Raw genomic sequence first — 21,529 nt, 5'->3', positions numbered from 1 at the left:
AATTACACTTGGCATAAGTATAAGAATTACTTGAAAATATCAAGGCACATAGCCCTGAGGAATATACTATAGACATACTCTGAGGTCTCATTTAATTAAATATTTGACTTAGGGTTAAGTTGTTAGACAATTATTCTGTGATAATACAACCAAGTTATCTTTTAATACATATACATACATATATATGTGTGTGTGTGTGTGTGTGTTTATGGGTATATATATATATATATATATATATATACATACATACATATATGTGTGCATAATTGTTTATTCATTTTTCCCCATCAAAGGATAATACCATTTGCAAATTCTTTCCAATGGAGACAACAGCTTGACTAAATTCATAGAGAGAAGAAGTGTTGATATATTCCTTGATATTTACTGCTTCTTTCAAACTACTACCCTGTTGAGTCACTTTTTGCAAATCCACATCTTCAGTTTATACTTCTCCCCTACCTGATTTTGGTTTACTGATAGCCAGGATATTCAAAAGTACCTTCCATAACATCATCATCATCTGACTCACTCCCCCCCTTCTCTGGTCCAAAGCCATTATCCTTGATATCATTCCCATCCCTTACTACAACCTGGCCTAAAAGTTCCTTAGTCTCTCAAGTTCTGTTTTATTTCTACCTCAGTTTAAGCAGTTGCCACCACAGCTACATCTTCAATTATGTCATCACTAGAAAAAAATTTTACATAGAGGTCTTGAACTCTGAAATTACCCCTCCTTGGAAAAAACTTCCCATTCATCTGTAGAACGTCCCAGCATCCTTACTTAATCTAGCTTTCTTCATTTGTAGCTCCAACCCTTTGGTTTCTTTTTATTCTCACATTGAATCAATAACTTTTAGAATTCTTTTGTAGCCCAACTCAGCCTGGGTACATTGTACATTTCTCTGCCATTTTAGCAGTGTTTTCAACAGTGTCTTACAGAGACAGCAAGGCACAGTAGATAGGGAACTAGACAAAAAGACTTGGTTCAATCCATAATAGCTATGTGACCCTGACCAAAGCCCTTAATCTTTCAAGAGTTCTAGGTGACTCTTCAAGACTATAAATTGCAGAGAAAGTGATGATATTCATTGTTTCTTCACCTAGTAGGATTCCCTATTTCATCACCAATACTTTATATCATTTTGCTTCCTGAAGTTTCCATGTTGCTCAACTTGATCAATTCTTAACTCTGAGTTATTCATACCATGATTTCTTTGCCATAATTAATGATTTCTGACATTGTCAGCAAATGTAAAATTTAAAAATAGATGGGACAATTTTCTTCACTAAAAATATATGCTTCTAAATCTCAACTGGACTCCCTTCTATTGCTAAATATTTTTAACATCAATATCTTATTGGAGGTGGAGCCGAGATGTAAAGTAAAGGCAGGAGCTTGCCCCCATACTGTTAATTCCTTTAACTAATGACTCTAAACAAAGTTGAGAGCATCAGAATACTCAAGAAGATGGAGAGAACATTTTCCAGCTGAAGCCAACTTAAGGTCAGAAGGTCTGTGACAATGGGGTGGGAGTCCACTATGCAGTTCCAGGGCCAGTCATGCCAGCACAACCATGGCCCCAGTATCAGCAAACCAAAACTCTGTTGCTTTAGCACACTAGATCTTACAGATACAGTGGAGCAGAGACACTCCTACAAGCTCCATGGTAGAAAAGACTGTTTGTAGTCACATTCCTGGAAGGAGCTCTGAAAATAGATGCACAAACCCCCTGAAACTTGGGCCAGTGCTCCCTCCACCTTGGAAACAGCCCTACTTTAACAAAAGAGTTAAAAGCCAAGTAATAGGTTGGGAAAATGAGTAGATGACAAAAAGCTCTGACAATTGAAAGCTATTATTGTTAGAAACAAGCTGACTTTGAAAGTCAGATAACAAGGACATTTTATGAAAGTGCAGAAGAATTGTACATTTCTGGCCAGAAGCGGGCTCTACCTTTCTAATGAAAGAGGGAGTCCTAGGTATAGAAATAGACAAGCTTTATGTTGTTAGTTTGTGGCAGTTTCCTCCCTTCAAAGAATGGATTGATCAGTTTCCTTTAGGGCTACATCATTTCTTACATTCTACTGCTAAATATTTTGTTCCCTGCCTCCCTCCCTTCCCCCCACACCATATTTCCCATGCTCTGTTAATGAGGTATTAATTCTATGAAGGGCATGTCAGCTTATATCCATGAGGCTTATTAAGGCAAGTTCCATAAAGAAAAGTCTTTTTCAGGTCTCTGACTCTGGTCAGTTTAAAATACCTTCTAGCCTAGACATCTTTTTCAAAAATTTGGAACTAAGTGAGTCTCTTCTGAAAGCTCACTGATCAGTGATACTTATTATCTTACATTACACCTTGAGGCTTGCAACATTCTATAAAAAACTTATCTGCTCATGTTTGGGCTTATATCCCAAAGAGATCTTAAAGAAGGTAATAAAGGGATCTGTATGTGCAAAAGTGTTTGTGGCGGTCCTCTTTGTAGTGGGCAAGGAACTGGAAACTGAGTGGATGCCCATCAATTGGAGAATGGCTGAATAAATTATGGTATATGAATGTTATGGAATATTATTGTTCTGTAAGAAATGACCAGCAGGATGACTTCAGAGAGGCCTGGAGAGACTTACATGAACTGATGCTGAGTGAAATGAACAGAATCAGGAGATCATTATACACGGCAACAACAAGACTATACAATGATCAATTCTTATGGATGTAGCTCTCTTCAATATTGAGATGATTCAAACCAGTTCTAATGGTTCAGTAATGAAGAGAGCCATCTCTACCCAGAGAGAGGACTGTGGGAACTGAGTATGGACCACAACATAACATTCTCACTCTTTCTGTTGTTGTTTGCTTGCATTTTGTTTTCTTAATTTTTTTTCCTTCTTGATCCGATTTTTTTGTGTGCAGTAAGATAACTTTATTAATATGTATACATATATTGGATTTAACATATATCTTAACATATTTAACATGTATTGGACTACCTGCCATCTAGGAAAGGGGATGGGGGAGAGAAGGGGATAATTTGGAACAGAAGGCCTTGCAAGGTCAGTGTTGAAAAATTACCCATGCATGTATTTTGTAAAAAAAAAAAAAACTTTAAATAAATTAAAAAAGAAAGAGAAAAGAAAGTTATCTGTTCAAGGTTTTGGAGGAATTGAAGCTTAAACATTCTGTGGAAATTTAACTTTAGGTTGTCTCTCACATGGTGACAAGGAAGATCAAAACACACATTCAGAAGATGATAACAAAGTCAGAGCCCCTACACATGCATCCATGGCCTCCAAGAAATATAAGACTTGGGCTTAATTCATGGAAGAGCTCAAGGGGGATTTTGAAAATCAAGAGAGACAAAGGAAAAATTAGGAAAATTGAGAAATACAAAAAACCAATGAGGAGAAGAATGCCTTAAAAAGCAAAATTGGCCAAGTGGGAAAGGAGGTACAAAAGCTCACTGAGGAAAATAATTCCTTAAGAAATAGAATTGAGCAAACTGAAGATAAGGACTTTGTGAGAAATCAAGATACAATTATGCAAACCAAAAAATAGAAAAAATGTGAAATATCTCATTGGAAAAACAACTGACCTGGAACATAGATTCAGGAGAGAGAATTAAAAAAAAATACTGGCCTGCCTGAAAGTCATGATCAAAAAGAAAAAAGAGCCTGGACATATCTTTCAAGAAATTATCAAGGAAAACTGTCCTGATATTCTAGAACCAGAGGGTAAAATAGAACATGAAAGAATCCACTATCATCTGCTGGAAGAAATTTTGAAATGAAAACTCCCAGGAATATTATAGCCAAATTTTGGAACTCCCAGGTCAAGGAGAAAATATTACAAATATCCATAAAGAAACAATTCAAATATAATTAAACCAAAGGATGACACAAAATTTAGCAGCTTCTACACATCTTGGCTTGGATGGGCTTGGAATATGATATTCCAGAGAGTAACAGAACCAGGATTACAACCAAGAATCACCCACCCAGAAAAACTAAGGATAATCCTTTAGAGGAAAAGGTTGTCATTCAATGAAATAGAGGATTTTCAAGCATTCATGATGAAGATACTAGAGCCAAATGGAAAATGTGATTTTCAAATATAGGATACTGGAGAAGCCTAAGGAGGTAATCAGGAAAGTGATATCATAAGAAACTACTTAATAAGCTTTCTCTATCTCTTTATATTCCTGAATAAGATAATGATATTTGTAACTCATTAAAACTTTCTCATTATTATGGCAGTTAGGAGTTGTATTTATAGGCAGAAGGTACAGGTGTGAGTTGAATATGAAGAGATATTGTTTTAAATGATGAAATTAAAGGGTGAGAGAAATGTACTGGGAGAAAGAGAAAGGGAAAGGGAGAAGTGGAAAGTATCTGCCATAAAAATGAAACAAGTGGAAGAGAAGAGGGGGAGGAGAAAGGGAGTAAATGAACCTTATTCTTATCAGAGTTTGACTCAAAGAATAAATAACATACATACTCAATAGGAGTGTAGAAATCTATCTTACCCTGCAGGAAAATAGGAGAGGAATGAGAGATAGGAAGGGGAAATGGTGATAAGGAAGGGGAAATGGAGATAAAAGAGGACATGTTGGGGAAGGGAGTAGTGAATATCAAAACACTTTTGAGGAGAGAGGGATGAAAGGAGAAAGAGAATAAATGAGAAATGCAGTTAGCAATAGGAATTGTAAAAAAAAAAATCAAACCAAGTTCCTCTAATAAGGCCTCATTTCTCTAAAACACAGAAGAAACTGGGTCAAATTTATAAAAAAATCCATACCCCAATTGAAAAGTGCTTAAAAGATATGATTTGTGTTCAAAGGGTTATAAATTCATGCATATCCTTTGACTTAACCACCATCATCACTATTAGGCATGAATACCAAAAGAGATTTGGGGGGAAAAGAAAATTGGAAATTGAGAGAATGCCCATAAATTGGGCATTCAATAAAGTATGATATATGATATATATCAATAAACTATGATATATGTTCATGATGGAATATTATTGTTTTATGGGAAATGATGAGCAAGATGCTCTCAGGAAAAAAAAAAACACTGGAAAGTTCTCCATGAACTCAAGAGCAAAGTGAAATATATTATATACAAAATAATGGCAATGTTCTGGGATGACCAGATGTAAATGACTTTGCTATTTTCAGTAGTACAATCATCATTCACTACTGCTCTGAAAGACTTATGATGAAAAATCCTATCTATACTCAGAGAAAAAACTGATTATCTCTGAATCCAGATTGAAGCACTCTCTCTCTCTAATTTTTTTTTTTCTTGAGGGATTTTTCTTTTCATTAGGGAAGGAAATCTATGTTTTCTTTCACAACTTGACTTTTGGAAATGTTTTGCATAAGTTCACATGTGGTTTCTTAATTGTGAGTGGGGATAAAGGAGAACTTAATTTTTTTTAAAACAAATGGGAGAATTTTGTTTTAAATATAACTGGGGAAAATATTAAATTAAATTAAAAAGTTAAGAAATATTCTCTTATTTATTCCCTACCTACATTTCCATAACAGCCATTCCAAATGTTTTCCATTCTCAAGTTAGCAATTCAAGCTCTGATATTAACTAGCTATATCACTTCTTTAAAATATATAACAAATGACTATTAAGAGGAAACATCCAAGAGCATTAAATATCCTACAGAAAGAAAATAATACTGGAGAAAGAAATGGCAAGTCATACTAGTGTCTTTGCCAAGAAAACCCCATGGACAAGGTTGGTATGATGACATGGTCCATGCGATCATGAAGAGTTGGACATGACTGAACAACAACAGAGAAAGCAAAACATAAAAATAACTAGAGCTAAAGCTAGAGAAGCTAAGCATGGTATAATGATTAAGAGTCAGGTTCAAGTCCTGTCCCTGATACACAGAGGATATACGTATGTCACATGATTGTATGTAAGTCATTTAATCTCTTGGTAGCCAAGCAAAACAGGAAGTGAAGGAGGAATTGTCTATAAAAGGAATTCCCTTCATCAATATGTGATTACCACCTTTCTCCAAAAAATATATTTAAAAAAAACTAACATATGGTTTCTTTAGGTTTATAAAGAGCTTCACATCCATTATCTTATTTGAAGCTTACAATTCTCTAGAATCAAGATTTGTTGTTGATTTAAAAAAAATTCTGATGTCCATTGGAGCTGCTTTTGATTTGCCTGAAATCTTATGATTTCCAGAAAATAGAACTAGCTTGGACCCCAATCAAAAACTCAAAAATCATTAAGTCCCCATTCAATTTTGGATAAAATACAAAGTCAGCCTGACATTTAAGGCCTTTCCCCAAATACCATAAAATGATTCCTATCTGCCTTTCCAACTTTATTTTATACTATTACTCTTCTTCCTAATATTCTACTCCCTCCCTGCACATTTTAGCTAAACTGTACAACAACTGTTCCTGAACTCAAGATTCCTCCTCCCACCTTGCTAAGTACCTGCCACAAGAAGTCTTCCTCAATGCACGGAATATATTGTCTTCTCAATTCTACTTTCTAGAGTCCTTATATTCCTTCAAGATTCAGGTAAGGTTCAGCTTTCCCTGAACATTTCCCTAAACACTCTCAAAACTCACTGATTTTTTTTCCTGGAACCCTATTCTCTTTTTGACTCTCCAGACTTATGACACCATGCTTTCTTATCCTAGAAAAATACCTTCCACTCTCATGACACCCTCCCCTCTATGTGAGTTCCTCCTCGAACCTCCAATTAGAGGAAGTTCTCAAGCCAGCCATCCTTTACTCCTTCCCAGATTCCTCTACTGGCTCTCAGAACTGTGACTATTTCCCTTTGTAGGTGCATTTCTCCCTTCCCTCCTCCATATCTTCATCCTTTGTAACTCCCTTCTATGTAGAATAATTCTCTAGATGGCCCACTGGGCCTCAAATCAGGAAAACTCATCTTCCTGAATTCAAATCTAATCTCAGACACTTATTAAATATGTGATCCCAGTAAGTCTCTAAACCCTGTTTTCTTCACTTTCTTCATTTATAAATTGAGTTAAAGTAGGAAATAGTAAACCACTGCCAAAAAAAACCCAACTGGGGTCATGAAGAGTTGAACATAACTGAAAAAATAGCCACACATGCATAGAATATAAGTTTCTTAAAGTCAGGAACTGTCTTTCTTTCTCTATCAATTTGAATTCCAAGCACATAACACAGTGCCTGGAATAAAGTAAAAACTATAATAGAAAATTGATTTCACTCTCTCTTCAAAATACCTCTTTTATATTCATTTGTTTACATTCTACATCATAATTATAGAATATGTACTCCGTGAATAAAAGAACTATTATTTTTTGTCTTGATATTATTTAACTTGGAGCCTTTGAGCATAACACATATTAAAGTTTTACTAAATTTAATAGAGAGAACGACTTCATAATCAAGTGGTAAGTGATTACTGATTAGACTGGGGCAGCACTGAGCTTAAGACCTTGCTACTCTCTTTTATGAGGAGAAAGAAAAAAATGGTTGCTCCTAAAAGAGATCAGTTTATTTGCCCAAATATTACCTGAATGCTCCGAGTCCATGGGAAAAAATAATCAGTGGATATTTTTCTCCATTCTTCAAAGGGGCATCCCAATTTGCAGGAGATGTCACTGAACCTAAAAACACAATAAAGTAAGACCATAAAGTGTATAAAGTTACTTTCAATTTTACTATAAAAAAGTTATCATTGATTTAATTTTTCTGTCTTTAGCAAAATTATAATCTGTTGATACTTTTTTCTCTATGATTAATTATAAACCCAGAAATAAGGGACTTTTCATAGACATGCAAAAGAACTGAATCTTGTATTCTTTGCAAAGGTCACATTTATTAATCATTAAAATGTTTTTTACTAGATTCAAAGGTGAGTTTTCTATAGAAGACTGACAATTATTTTTTCTTTTTCAATAAGAATAAGAGTGGGAGAAAGAGAAGGCAAAATTTTCCCAAAGCAAGACTGCTTTGTTCACCAGATTTAGCAGTGTGGATTGGGAGAGTTGCTCTAGAAACTATGTATGTGCTACAGTTATTATTTCTAAGTTTTGACCAAACCATAGAGGGAAAATCATAAAACAGAGGTCCCCTATATGAATGTTTACCATTCACAAATGTTTCTGCAACAAAAGTATACATCCTAGTATTTTTTTTTTTGGTTCGTATCATAGTCTACTTCTATTGTGCTTGTTTGTATTTCTATATGACTCATTGTATTCATGTTGTGTCACTTTTTCACTCTAACATCCTTGAAATAAAAGATTCTTCATCATGGTAAGACACTATGCTTGTCACCAGAAACACATAGCCTATGCTCCATAATACTAGTTCAACTGTTTCAGTTTTCTCAACTATAAAACAGAACTGATATTTACCTGAAATACTACTCAGGGATTGTCATATAGAGATTTAATGATATGATATGTGTTGAATACATTATTGATAAGGAATTATAGGATAAGTAATGCAAAAAGATGGTGTCTAAAAGGTCTACAAGTGAATTTTTAAAATGGTTTAGTGAGAGCAAGGGATAAATTAACAGACATCCCAGGTGGTACCAGTGATTTCTGTGGCTCTATTTCCCAGTGTCAAGAAAAACTGAGGAAGGTTGATGGCACTCTGGTTGAACACCCTATGATAAATTTGTGGGAGTGTATAGATTAGAATTATATTGAATATGAATAGACAGGTAATGGTTGAAATCTGCATCATTGGAAGGAAAACCCATTGAGATTTCAGAACTATATGAGTATTTTGAGTCATTATTGTGAAAGTGATTTTGCAAAGTCTCAAGTGCAGAAAAAGAATGTGAGATTTAAAAATTTGTATTGCTGCCTTTTAAAACATTATTTTGTCTCATGATCTCCAGAAGATTTGATCTTTATTAACTGATTTTGGATCAGTCACTCAATAAGCACCTACTATGTGCCAGGCACTTTACTAAACTAAGATTCCTTGTGTTATAATTCTTAATGTGCTTTGGTTTCTCTTTGAGGTTTCACTCATTCTTGCATTTTTTATGATCATCCTTAATTTATCTGCTTGTGAGGTTTTTATTTACGCATTCTCTCTCAAACTTTTGACTTTTTGATCTCTTTCTTGAATGGATTCCTTAACAATCCCTTTTGGGTTCTATCCTCACTCTTTGGCACTTCTGCCTTTAATGAATACACAGACTTTCTGGTCAAGATACTTCCTTGTTTTGGTAGGCTTGGGTCTTGACCACAGCAAACAAACTACAGAGGGAATAAAATAGTATCAACTAGGCTTAGGGTCCCTTTTCTCTAGAGCATTATTTTTTTCTCATGACTCGGGGCACAGCTCTAGTCTTTTATACCCCCTTCCACTAATGTTCCTATTCCTTTGCCTGGTTGGGCAAAATCAGTGCCTGTTGTTTTTTGTCAGGTTGGAGGTGCGAAATCAGATGAGTTAGTAATGGGAGATTCTTATAGTTGAATCCTAAAGTCACAGTTTTCATGTGCTCACCATACCCGAGCATAGAGTGGATGGAAATTTTAGTATTAGAATATATCTCTGTTACCTTTTATGAGTTGTTTCTTTTTTTCAAAACTTTAGTTGGGGTCTTTTTATCTCATGTACTCAGCTGTAACTAAATCTAGCACATCGTTTACTTTTATGAAGTTTTGGAGTGATAGTTTGAAGAAAGCAGCCATTCTGCTATACTTCCAGATAAGTTATATGCTTATTTTTTGTGACTTTTTAAAGGACTCCAAAATAAAATTTAATTTGAAAAGTATTTTTAAAGTGCTGGAGGTGGCAATCAAAAGTGTGAGAGCTGAGAACGTGATTAATATCAGCTCAACAAGAAATGTTTTGACTAGATTAGAAGGAAATGTATGAAAGGAATGCTTAATAAATTTTGGAGTTAAGAAGGCCACGTTCAAATCATGCCTCATATACATTTGTCCCTGTATGGTCTTGTGCAAGTTACTTAATCCTTCAATGCCCAGGTAATGCTCTAAATTATACACATCTATAAAAACTGCTTATAGGCATATCAATCAGCATTGATAAAAACAACAAATTTCTTCATTGTGAATTCCTTATACCACTGAAGTCATACTTCCTGTTGCCTCCAACCCCTGACACACGGCTACACTGTGTAGCCACAGTGCCAAAATAGATGATAAAGTTGGGTAAAAAAAAAAGATTGTCATAGTAAAATTGGACAATATAAAAAGACTGGATGATACTAATAACTGACATTTGCAAGTAGTGTTTTACAAACATTATCTCATTAACCTCCCTTTTAACTTTATGGTGAAAATGAATAAAAATTTCCTAGGTCTTAGAGCTGGGAGAGAGCACAGAGAGCATTTAATGCAACATATTCATTTTATATAAATTTAGTAAATGAGGCTGGGGGGAAATTGAAAAAGACTTTGTGCTAGATCACCCTGGCAATATCTTTTATATCTCTACTACAAAGGTAGCTTACAGAATTAGATACAAAATTTGTGCTAGATCACCCTGGCAATATCTTTTATATCTCTACTACAAAGGTAGCTTACAGAATTAGATACAAAATATCCAAAATCCTAAATCATCTTACTTTGTCTATCACTCCACTTTACCTTCTTCTCATGCTGCCTCTCTAATGGTAGGACAAATGTAGCTTTGATAGAGAAAGAAAGAAAAACTAATTTTTTTTTGGCAACACTGGAATTCATTTAATGATGTGATTTTCAAGCCAATTCCAGATGACTTGTGATGGAGAGAGCCATCTGCATCCAGAGAAATAACTATGGGGACTGAATGTGGATCACAACATTGTATTTTCAGCTTTTTGTTGTTATTAGTGTTTTCTTGCTTGTTTTTTTTCTCTCATTTTTTCCCTTTTTTATTTTATTTTTATTTTTTATTTTTTTCCCTTTTTCATCTGAATTTTCTTATGCAGCATGATAAATGTGGAAATATGTTTAGAAGAATTATTTAATCTATATTACTCATTGTCTAGGAAAGGGGAAAGGGAGTGAGAAAAATTTGGAACACAAGATTTTACAAGGGTGAATGTTGAAAACTACCTTTTGCATTATTTTGAAAAAATAAAAAGCTATTATGAAAAAAGAACTCCTTTAACATCCAGATGTTTTTGGATGTTCTCAAATCTTAGAACTTTAGAAAAGTGGAAAGAGCCCCTAAGGTCCATTCTTGAGTCTGCCACTTTCTACCCATGACAGCTTGACAAATGATGTTTTTGAACCTTACTTTTCTCTGCTGTATAATGAAGGAGTATGAAGAAAAAGCAGAGGAGGGTGAGGTCTTTCCTAATTATAAAGAAATGATCATATGAAATAGATATGACATTTTCAGATCCGGAAACTTGCTTGCTTTTTGACTGATAGAAACTTTTTTTGACCTGATGGGTAATAACAAGACAGATAACCCAGTTTTTCAGGCTTTCCTATATCTGTTGGGAATAGGATGGGAGTGGAGGAGGAAAAGAAAAGGAGAAAGGGCATGAAAAGAATGTAAAACCAACAAATCTTACTGAAGTAGTGGGTGATGAATTTGCCCATGAGCTTGTGCAGTCCAAGAAATTTACTAAGACCTAGAAAATATTCTTTACTGGGGATCCATACAGTGTTGTGATGTACATCATCTTCGGAATCACGGGAAGGATAATAGAGACGCAGTAAGCTGCCCTGTAAGGGAAAGAAAGGAATGTGTTTTTAATAAAAAAAAAAAAAAAGCTTAAAGCTACTGGAACAGAAGAATATAATGCAATTAAGACTGACAAAGTATGAGAATTGTAAACAAATTTTGAAAGCCCACCAAAAAAATAATTCAAAGTGAAAAAGCAAACTGAAAGAATGGACTATGCCTTGGAAATACATTGGAATGCATAAGGAAAAGTACAGAACCACAAAGGGACCAAATCAGTGTGCTGAGGACTTAGAGCGGCTAAAATGGTGCCAGGATGCTATCAGTGTAGCTGTGTGCCAGGCATTGTGCTAAATGCTTTACAAATATTATCTCATTTGATACTTACAACCACCTCAGGATGTAGTCTTTTCTCCATTTTACAGTGATGAAATTGAGGCAAATAAGAGTTAAGTGACTTACCCACACAACTACTAATCTTTGAGAAAGGATCTTTCTGATTCCAGGTCTTGCACTTGTCTATCTACACTGTACCATCTAGCTGCCCCTACTTTATGCATTTGAATTAATGTCTGTAAGTATAGATAAATAATTACTAATTTGTATTAATGTTTAATATTAACTTTTTAATAAAAATATCAGGTGTCTAAAGGAAACAATCATAATATTCAAGCTGAAAAGGGATATTGAAGGCCATCTAGATCATTTTACAGATGAGAAAATTGAGGCTTCAGGGTGGTGAAAGCACTTTTGCCAAAGTCACACACAGGTAGTCATTAGCAAAACCAGAATTTGAACTTATTCCTTTGACTATAGTTTCAATGACCTCTGCCTTAAACCAAAATCATTGGTCACCAATAGGTTTCAGACCAAGCCCCATTTGGTCATTGTTTGGGTTGCTCTGATTGACTCAGATTGAATGTAAATAGCACTCATTTCTGTTTGGGCCAAAAACCCTGAGAATTTTACCCTCAGAGATTTATTTATTTACATATATTCCTGCCCACCCCTGCCCCAATTTGGGACTACTGACTAGGTGAAAGAAGAAGAATTGCTACCTAGTATTGAGTCAAATTGAGACCTGTTGAAGATCATAGTTTATAAAAAGCCAAAATCTCCCATTATATCTCCAGTCTTGATCCATATCTTGCCACTGGAGCCAGATGTCTCCAGGGGGGAACATGAGGCAAATGACTTTGCATAGCCCTCCCTCACTTAAATCCAATTCACTTGCATGATATGGTGTCACCTCTCTGATGTCCTGATCCTCTTCAAGAATGAAGGACAAACAACAAGGGGCTTTTCCTTGTAGTAGTTTATCAGTCCTGGAGGATCAATGAACTAGTAAAAAGGTTACCTAATAGAAGAGTTGCAAAGTAAAACATGAATGACTTTTCAATTCCAAGACCTTACCTTAACACTGAAGTCGAACATCAAGTCTATGCATCCCACGGAGTAATTCCCTTTTCCTCTAGGGATCTGATGCTTGTCGTTGAACGTAGTACTCATTAGGTTCTTTATTTTATGATACCACTCTGAAAAACACGCAAGCTGATTTCACTTGTCACCTGTTATATACAGCAGGTCCTCTATATATAAGACATCTAGCCATAGTTTTGAACCCTTTATGTTTCCCCATCCCCAATCATGAAGCCTTTTCCACCATGGGGCCAATATCCTACAACAACAACAACAACAACAACAACAACAACAACAACAACAACAAACTTACCAGGTTCAGAGAGGCAGAACAAAATTTATATAAAGACACAATTTCCTGACACTTCAAGTACATAATTTCTTACATCTCTGATTACTGCTTTGAACTACCCCCTTTAATGGCCCCACCAGGTCAACCTTTTCATTAACTTCCTTTAATTTTTCCTTTCATTTCCACCAATGGGTATTCCTTTATGTGCTCAGAGGTGTCACTCCACCCAAATCCTAAAACTTCTCCTATTACACTTGATTAAAACTCAAATAAAATTTAATCTCCCCCTTAAAAATGTATATGTACATATATACATATACTATCCCTCCATAACATGGGACCAGTGTATATAGATCTATCTATCTATCTATGAATCAAGGGATCAAAAGATATTTATCAAAGTGAATCCCATTATTTTATCCAACCTTCTATAGAGAACTAATTAGCTCAGTAGTACCTCACAGGGTTACAGGATCATAGATCTATTAAAAGGGAACTCAGAGGCCATTTAATCCATTCCCTACAAACAATTCAACAGCAAATTCAATTAAAAAACAACCCTCAACATTCCTTAAGTAATGATCATGTGGCAAGACATTGAACTCACTGCTTTGTCAGCACGTTGTGGTTAATTGTGGAGAACTATGCGGGATATGACAGAGATGTGATCATTGGTAGTTACTCCAGTTCTTTTCAGTGGAAAAATGTCCATCAACTTCCTCCACACAGGTTACTAGTTTGTGATTCATCCTTCAAGGATTCAAGCCTTTCAATCTCTCTTCTATAAAGCAAGAAATCATTTGGTCTGATCATTCAACAACAGTGAGCCAGACGGGTGATACCAGCACCAAGGAATGTCCTCAAATTCAGTTGTCTTAAGTTCCTGAACTTTTGGTGAAGCTCTTACTGGAGCTAGGTGTTCAACCTGGACACATAACTACTCCTGTAGATGAGCTTAAAAAATATTCTCTACCAGGATTTTTCCTTAGAACCCTTGGAAATTTTCACTTTCTTTTGTAAGAGTATTGTAGCTACACACTCAGGTTATTTACAATCAAAATAGCTTCCTTCCAGAGAAAATTCAAAAGGTGAAATGTCTTCATAACTTCAAATTGCCTTCATGGCCAGTTGACTGTTAGATGTCTAGCTGCCTACTGCTTCTCCCTGTATTTTGGGGTCCAAAAGGGCCTGGTGGCTATGCCTACACAACTCTCAACCCAAATTATGAATGGCCATGGTGACACCATACTTCAGAAAACTTCCAGCTCACACATCTTGATCCAGGGAAATCTTAGGGAACCTATGGTTATCAAGGAGTTCTCTTTCTTCACAGGCTTTTTCTCACTAAGTGAGTAAATTGTGAGGATCCCAAATATGTTTGGCAATGGCCTTCAGAAATTCCAGTTCTAGTCAGACCTTTTGATCCTGTCCTGAGTGATTTGGAAGAGGTTTTCAAGGGAGACCCCCTGGACCTTCCCTGTTAGTCCACAGCTCCCCACGTCCTCCACTGGTAGGCCAATTTGGAAAAGGAGATCCCTCCTTGGGGCTTTAGGCCCAGAGTGAAGAGGCATGTAGGCCAAAAGGGCACCTTGGCTAACCAGTGCCCATTTGGCTGCAGGAGGGTCTCAGCAGCCTATAATTTTGTTTGCCCCAATGGGCTGGGGCAAAGGATATCCACTGACATAATAATGCCCAACTGTTACAGTGCTGAAAATACTGCTGAGAATAACTTTCAAATCACTTCATTCTTTTTACTTCATAAACACTTTGCTACCAATGTTTTTTTTTTTATTTTTTTTTACAAATTTTAGCACATGCCAAATAATTGTTTAATTTAATGTTTGGTTAATTATTCTTTGGCAACCACTTGGAATTTGGTTTACTGGTTGGTTTTTGACTTTTATTCTAAAGGAGGACCAAAATGACATTACTATGTGGGAGTCAAGTTACGGTGTGTCCTGTTGTGACTGATCAGTTAAGACAAGTTTAGAATGCTCTACCATAGATTGGCCACAAATAGTCCATGTGAACATATGAGTAAATTCTTTAAATTTCCACAACTCACATTTCTTTTAAAGTACTTCAATTCTGCTTTGCTCACAGAGCATAGCGCCTTCTTTGATGAAGATACACAATGCTAGGCAGTATAATGCCAGTATCTTCCATATCATGTAATCAATTCTAAAGTTTTTCAGAGAGATCTTGGAAAAAGTCCTTTTATTGATTCTTCTGACCACCACATGATCTCTTGCCTTAGGTGAGTTCTCCATAAAAGAGTTTTATGGCAAGCAAATGTTTGGCATTCAACCAATGTGACTAGTTGGAATTGTGCTCTCTACAGAAGAGTTTGAATGTTTGGCAATTTAATTCAAGAATGAACCTCATTGTCTGGTACCTTATCCTGCCAGATGAGTTTCAGAATGTTCCTAAGATAATTCAAATGAAAGCAATTCAATTTCCTGGAAGGCACTAGTATACTGCCCAAGTTTCACAGGCATACAATAATGAGGTCAGCCTAACAACTTTAGTTTGATGGTCAATCTAATACTATTCCTCTTCTTTTCCACACTTTCCTCTGGAGCCTCCCAAACACTGAATTAGTTTGGCAATGTGTGTGTCAATCCCATTGTCAATGAGTATACCCCTGGAAAGTATATTGCTAAGGCAAGTGAACTTATCCATAATATTCATAAGTTCTCTATTTGCTCTAACCAATGGTTCTATTTATGGATGGTGTGGTGCTGACTGATGGAGTGTCTATGTTTTCTTGGTGTTAATTATTAGGCCAAAATTAGCACAAGCAGGAGAGAATCGATTCATACTTTGTTGTATCTCAGTTTCAGAGACTGCGTTGATGCATAATCATCTGCAAATAAAAAATCATGACCCAAATCTCCTTCTACTTTAGTCTTGACTTGTAATTTTTTTTCAAGTTAAATATTCTACCATCAATATGGTAATTGACCTTGACCACCTTTGTCCTCATTTAATGTGTCTGACAGCACAATTGAAAATGTCTTGCTAAAAAGCATAGGAGAAAGTACAGAGACTGAAAAATGTGAGAGCATCATCCATTATTCAGAATGCAAGAAAATAGTTACCATGATACTGAACTGCAACACTGATAAACTGCTCCAAACAACCAAATTTTGATATAATTTTCTATAAACCTTGACAGTATCAAAGGCCTTGATTAGATTGGCAAATGTTGTATACAGACATCTATTCTGTTCCTGGCATTTCCTGGAGTTGTTGGACAGCACAACTCTTTCTTAGCCCTTTCTGAAGCCATACTGGTTCTCAGGTTATCTTCCAGGTGAAGAATCAGCCCGTTAAGGAGAACTCTGCAAGAATCTTGCCAGAAATGACTTAAGAAAATGATCTTTCACTCCTGCCCCCTGCAATTGTTACAGGGAAATATATTTGCTTTATTTTTATAGAAATGGACCATAGAAGCATTCTTAAACACCTGGGAGATAATTTCCTCTTGCCATATAACCCCAAAACTTTCAGTTAGCTTTTGTATGAGCAATGGATTCTTTACCTTGTAAATCTGAGCTGTAATAGAATCAACAACAGGTGCTTTGTCACAAGAAGGGAGAGTAATGATATTCTAAAACTTTTTTTCAGTTGGAAAAATTCAGTTGCTCACATAGACTTCAACCTGAGGTAAACAATCATTGGCTTCAGCACTGATTGATAACAATCTGTTGAGAACACTATGGAAGTATTTTAGCCATTATGTCTTTATCATTAATTAAAGCAGCCCCATCAGCACTGAGTAGTTGAGCTGCACCATAGGTTTTGAACTCATAAATCTCTTTCAGAGCATGATAAAAGATCTTTGGATTTGTACTATCAGTAAAAAACTAAATTTCATTCATCTTCTTATTGAGCCAAGAATCCTGCGCATCTCCAAGCCCTTGCTTGTATTTTACTTATGAGGGAGGTAAATGCTGCCTCTTCCTTATGGTAAAGCCTCTTGGAACTTACATAACAAAAAAGGCATATATAAGAACACATCAAAATCTGAAGCATTTCATGAAGAGAAAACAACCCAAAGAGGAAGAATCTTTGTGAGATTTTCAGTCCAGAAGATGAGTTTATAAAAGTAATTTTCTATTTTCCATGTTATTTAATGAGTTTGGATTTTAAAAAATGCAATTACCTGGTATTTTAGTATGTTTTTCCCATTTTTGTTTTTTTCCAAATCTATTATCTTATCCATATAGATAACTCTTAATGTGGAAAATAACACTAGTATAACCTTTCCCAAAATTCAGAGCTTGCTTATTATTTTCCATTTTAAAAAATTTATGTTTGTTGCCTTCCATTTATAAAATCAGAGTTTTAGAGGTAGAAAAGGCCTCAGAGACCAAGTAGTCTTAATTCCTTCATTTTATAGATGAGGAAACTAATACATCAGGTCACAAAGGAATTCAATGGCAGCTGAATTTGAACCCAAAGTTCCTAACTCTAAATTTATTATTCATTCAATTGTACCACATTCTTCTATTTGAGTCCTATATTATTTTATCCTGGGAAAGAAGAATGTAACTTACAATCTTAAAGTTCCCTGGGACATTGAATGGTTATATGATTTATTCAGGATAAAATGGGTAATATATGTGAGAGGCACCATTAGAATCCAAGATTTCCCAGACACTAAATTCAGCCATCTATCCAATTTATCAGACTGTCTCACACATAATCATAATAAAGATATTCTTAGAAATTTATGAGATGCCTATTTATTCTACATATTTAATAATTCCTTAGGCTACATATTCTATTATTTATTATGAAAAATCACTTTCTTATTTTGTTTTTATGTCCCCTATCAACTAATAGGTTAATGCCACTTATTTTTCAGTCAAGTTCAACTCTTATGACCCTAGCATTCTAGGTCCTTCTATCCTCTATTATCTTCCAATGTCTGTCCAACTTCATGTTTATTATTTCTACAATACTATGTATCCATCTCATTCACTATCATTTTCTTCTTTTGTCTTCAATCTTTCCCAGGATCTTTTCCAATGAGTCCCTTCTTCCCTTTAAATGAATCATAGATATTCTCATCATATCATGAAAATATTTAAGCTTCAGCTTTGGTATTTGTTCTTTCAATGAGTGATCTGAGTTAATTTCTTTTAGTGATTGATTTTATCTCCAAAATCTTTATCTTTATCTCTCAAAAGTCTTTGCAGGATCACAATCTGGAACATCAATTCTGTATCACTCAGCTTTCCTTATAGTCCATCCATGCCATACTTTACTATGGGGAAAAAAAAAAAGCTTTTTTCTACGCAGACCTTTATGAGCAAGGTGGCACCTCTGCTTTGTAATGTCCTAATCTGCCATAGATTTCCTTTTAACAAAACAAGTACTTTCTAACTTTATGAGTATGGTCACCATTTGCAGTGACCTTAAGGCCAAGAATATAAAATCTGACATTACTTACATTTCTTTTTCCTCTTTTTGCAGGAATTGAAGCAACCAATTGCCAAGTTCTTAGTTTTTATTTTTGATGTTAAGCTTCAAATCAGCTTTTATACTCTCCTCTTTAACTGTCATCAAGAAACTTCTTAATTTCTCTTCATTTTCTGCCAATAGCTGTTATCATTTGTATAATTAAGATTGTTAACATTTCTCCCAGCAACCTTAATTCCAGCTTTTGATTCATCCAGGCTAGTATTTTGCATGATGTACACTGCATATAAGTAAAATAAGATGACAACATACAGTCTTATCATACTCCTTTTCCAATCTTAAACCAATAAATTGTTCCATGTTCTGTTCTAACTGTTGCTTTTTGACTTAATTCCTCCAGAGATAAGTAAGATGATCTGATATTCCCATCTCTTTGAGGACTTCCCATATTTTGTTATGATCCACACAAAGTTTTAGTGTAGTTAATGAAGTAGAAGTAGATATTTTCTGGAACTACTTTGCCTTTTTCACAATTCAGCAAATGTTGGCATTTTGATCTCTAGCTCCTTTATTTTGTAGAAAAGTACCCTGCTCTCGTGGTAATTTTCAGTTCACATAATGTTGAAATCCAACTTGAAAAGTCTTAAGAAGAATCTTGCTGATGTGCAAAATGAGTGCAACTGTTCAGTAATTTGAACATTTTTTATAACTGCCCTTTTTTAGAATTGGGACATAAACTGATCTTTCCAATCCAGTGGTCCCTACTGAGTTTCCACATTTGCTGGGATAGAATGTAACACTTTAACAGCAACATCTTTTAGGATTTTTAAGATTGGAATTCCACTAGTCTTATTGTTACATTGTTTCCTAAGGTTTACTTGACTTCATTCTCCAGGATGTCTGCTCTAGATCACTACTATGGTTATCAGTGATGTTAAGATGTTTCTTGTACAGTTCTTTTGTGTATTCTTGGCACTCCTTAATCTCTTCCACTTATGTTAAGTCCAAATCATTTTTGCCTTTTATCATTACCATTTTTGCATGAAAGATTTCCTTGACAGTTCCTCATATTTCTCATTTTCTGCTTTTTTTCTTTTAGTTGTATTGCCATTTAGGAAAATGTCTATTATTCTCTGGAATTCTGACTTCAGTTGGCTATACCTTTCCTTACTTATCTCACAGCCATTTTGCCGTTTCTCTATTTTTGAGATGTTTTAAAAATAATTTTCCTGATTACATGTGAAGGTATTTTAGCACATTTTTTACAAGATTTTGAGTTGCAATTTTATTCCTCCATCTTTCCTCTTCCTTATTCTGAACACAATAGGTAATTTGATGCTTGTGCTATCATTGCTAACTGTTTTAAAAGAAGAAACAGATCAAAAGAAAAAAAAACAAAAAAAGAAAAAAAAAGTATGATTCTATCTGCATTCAAGGTACATGTGTTCTTTTTCTGGTTGTGGATAGCACTTTTGTTCCTAAGTCCTTTGTACTTATTCTGTATCAATGTGTTGCTGAAAAGAGCCAAGTCATTCATTTTTGATCATTGAATAATGTTTCTGAAACTGTGCACAATGTTTTTTTTCTTTTTCTGCTCATTTCATTTTCATCAGTTTGTACAAGTCTTTGTAGGCTTTTTTGAAACTTGTCTATTCAACATATTATTATACATTAGTATGCCATTATACTTATATATAACAGTCTGTCTTATTCTTCTCCAAGTGATGAACATCTGTCAAATTTCCACTACTTTGCCACCATGAAAAGGCCTACTATAAATATTTTTTACATGTAGGTTCTTTCCCCCTTTGTATGATCTCATTGGGATACAAACTTAATAGTGGTATTGCTAGATCAAAGGGTATGTACAATTTTATAGCCCTTTGGAAATAATTCCAAATTACTCTCCAGAATGATTAAATTAATTCAGGAGTCCAACAACAATTCCTTAGTGACCTAATTTTCCCACATCCCCTCCAACATTTATTATTTGTCATATTGTCTAATCTGACAAATGTAAGATATTACCTCAAAATTGTTTTAATTTGTGTTTCTCTAATCAAAAGTGAGTTAGAGCATTCTTCATGTGCCTCTATTTCTTTGCTTTGATTTCTTCATCTGAAAACTTCCAGTTCATATATTTTAACTATTTATCAATTGGGGAATAGCTTGTATTCTTATAAATTTGACTCAGTTCTCTACTATGTATTTGAGAAAAAAGGCCTTTATCTGAAACATTTGCTGTAGAGATTTCCCCCCTAGTTTTTTGATTTCCTTCTAATCTTTATTGTATCAGTTTTATTTGTGCAAAATGTTTTTAATTTCATATAATAAAAGTTTCTAATTTACATTTTGTAATGTTCTCTCTGTTTCTTGCTGTAAGTCATGAATTCTTTCATTCTCCATAGATCTGACAAGTAGACCATTCCTTGTTCTTCTAATTTACTTGGGGGATCCCCCTTTATGTCTAAATCATGTACTCATTTAGACCTTATATTGTATATGCTATGAAATGTTGGTCTATACCCGTTAGTATCTTATTGTTTTCATTTTTCCAGCAGTTTTTGTCAAATAGTTATTTTTAATTCCAAAGGCTTTATCAAACACTAGGATACATGATCATTAGGTACCTAATCTAGTCCAGTGATGCACCACTCTATTTCTTAGCCAGCACCAAATAGTTTTTTTTAAATTAAAGCTTTTGGTTTTCATAACATATGTATAGATAATTTTCAACAT

At 34.9% G+C, this 21,529-nt stretch overlaps 3 protein-coding genes across 9 annotated transcripts in view; 2 read left to right on the top strand and 1 right to left on the bottom strand.

Annotated features, from left to right (window-relative positions):
• The window catches only part of TDRD6 (tudor domain containing 6), a 115,099-nt gene that overhangs the window by 29,351 nt on the left and 64,219 nt on the right, over positions 1 to 21,529 (top strand). For 2 of the 4 annotated variants that reach the window (XR_004233681.1, XR_004233680.1), the window contains exon 4: positions 6,416 to 6,561. The exons of the other annotated variants lie outside the window; for them this stretch is intronic. The gene's annotated coding sequence lies outside the window, so the exon portion shown is untranslated. The remainder of the gene's footprint in view (positions 1 to 6,415; positions 6,562 to 21,529) is intronic. 4 annotated transcript variants of the gene reach the window in all.
• Positions 1 to 21,529, top strand: part of ANKRD66 (ankyrin repeat domain 66) — a 92,699-nt gene that overhangs the window by 6,951 nt on the left and 64,219 nt on the right. The gene's annotated exons all lie outside the window — the stretch shown is intronic.
• The window catches only part of PLA2G7 (phospholipase A2 group VII), a 66,683-nt gene that overhangs the window by 13,840 nt on the left and 31,314 nt on the right, over positions 1 to 21,529 (bottom strand). For 2 of the 4 annotated variants that reach the window (XM_003769120.4, XM_012549106.3), the window contains 3 exons: positions 13,063 to 13,184; positions 11,537 to 11,690; positions 7,553 to 7,646 (listed from right to left, as the gene is read on the bottom strand). In XM_003769120.4, the coding sequence (XP_003769168.1) occupies positions 7,553 to 7,646; positions 11,537 to 11,690; positions 13,063 to 13,184 (370 nt within the window). Of the gene's footprint in view, positions 1 to 7,552; positions 7,647 to 11,536; positions 11,691 to 13,062; positions 13,201 to 13,967; positions 15,004 to 21,529 lie in introns of those variants that run through there. The other 2 variants (XM_031964751.1, XM_031964750.1) reach the window with 2 other exon arrangements.

The sequence above is a fragment of the Sarcophilus harrisii genome, chromosome 4 (assembly GCF_902635505.1).
Source record: "Sarcophilus harrisii chromosome 4, mSarHar1.11, whole genome shotgun sequence".
NCBI lineage: Eukaryota > Metazoa > Chordata > Mammalia > Dasyuromorphia > Dasyuridae > Sarcophilus > Sarcophilus harrisii.
Note: the sequence above shows the minus strand (reverse complement) of the source record. Positions and strands in the feature narration are given on the sequence as shown.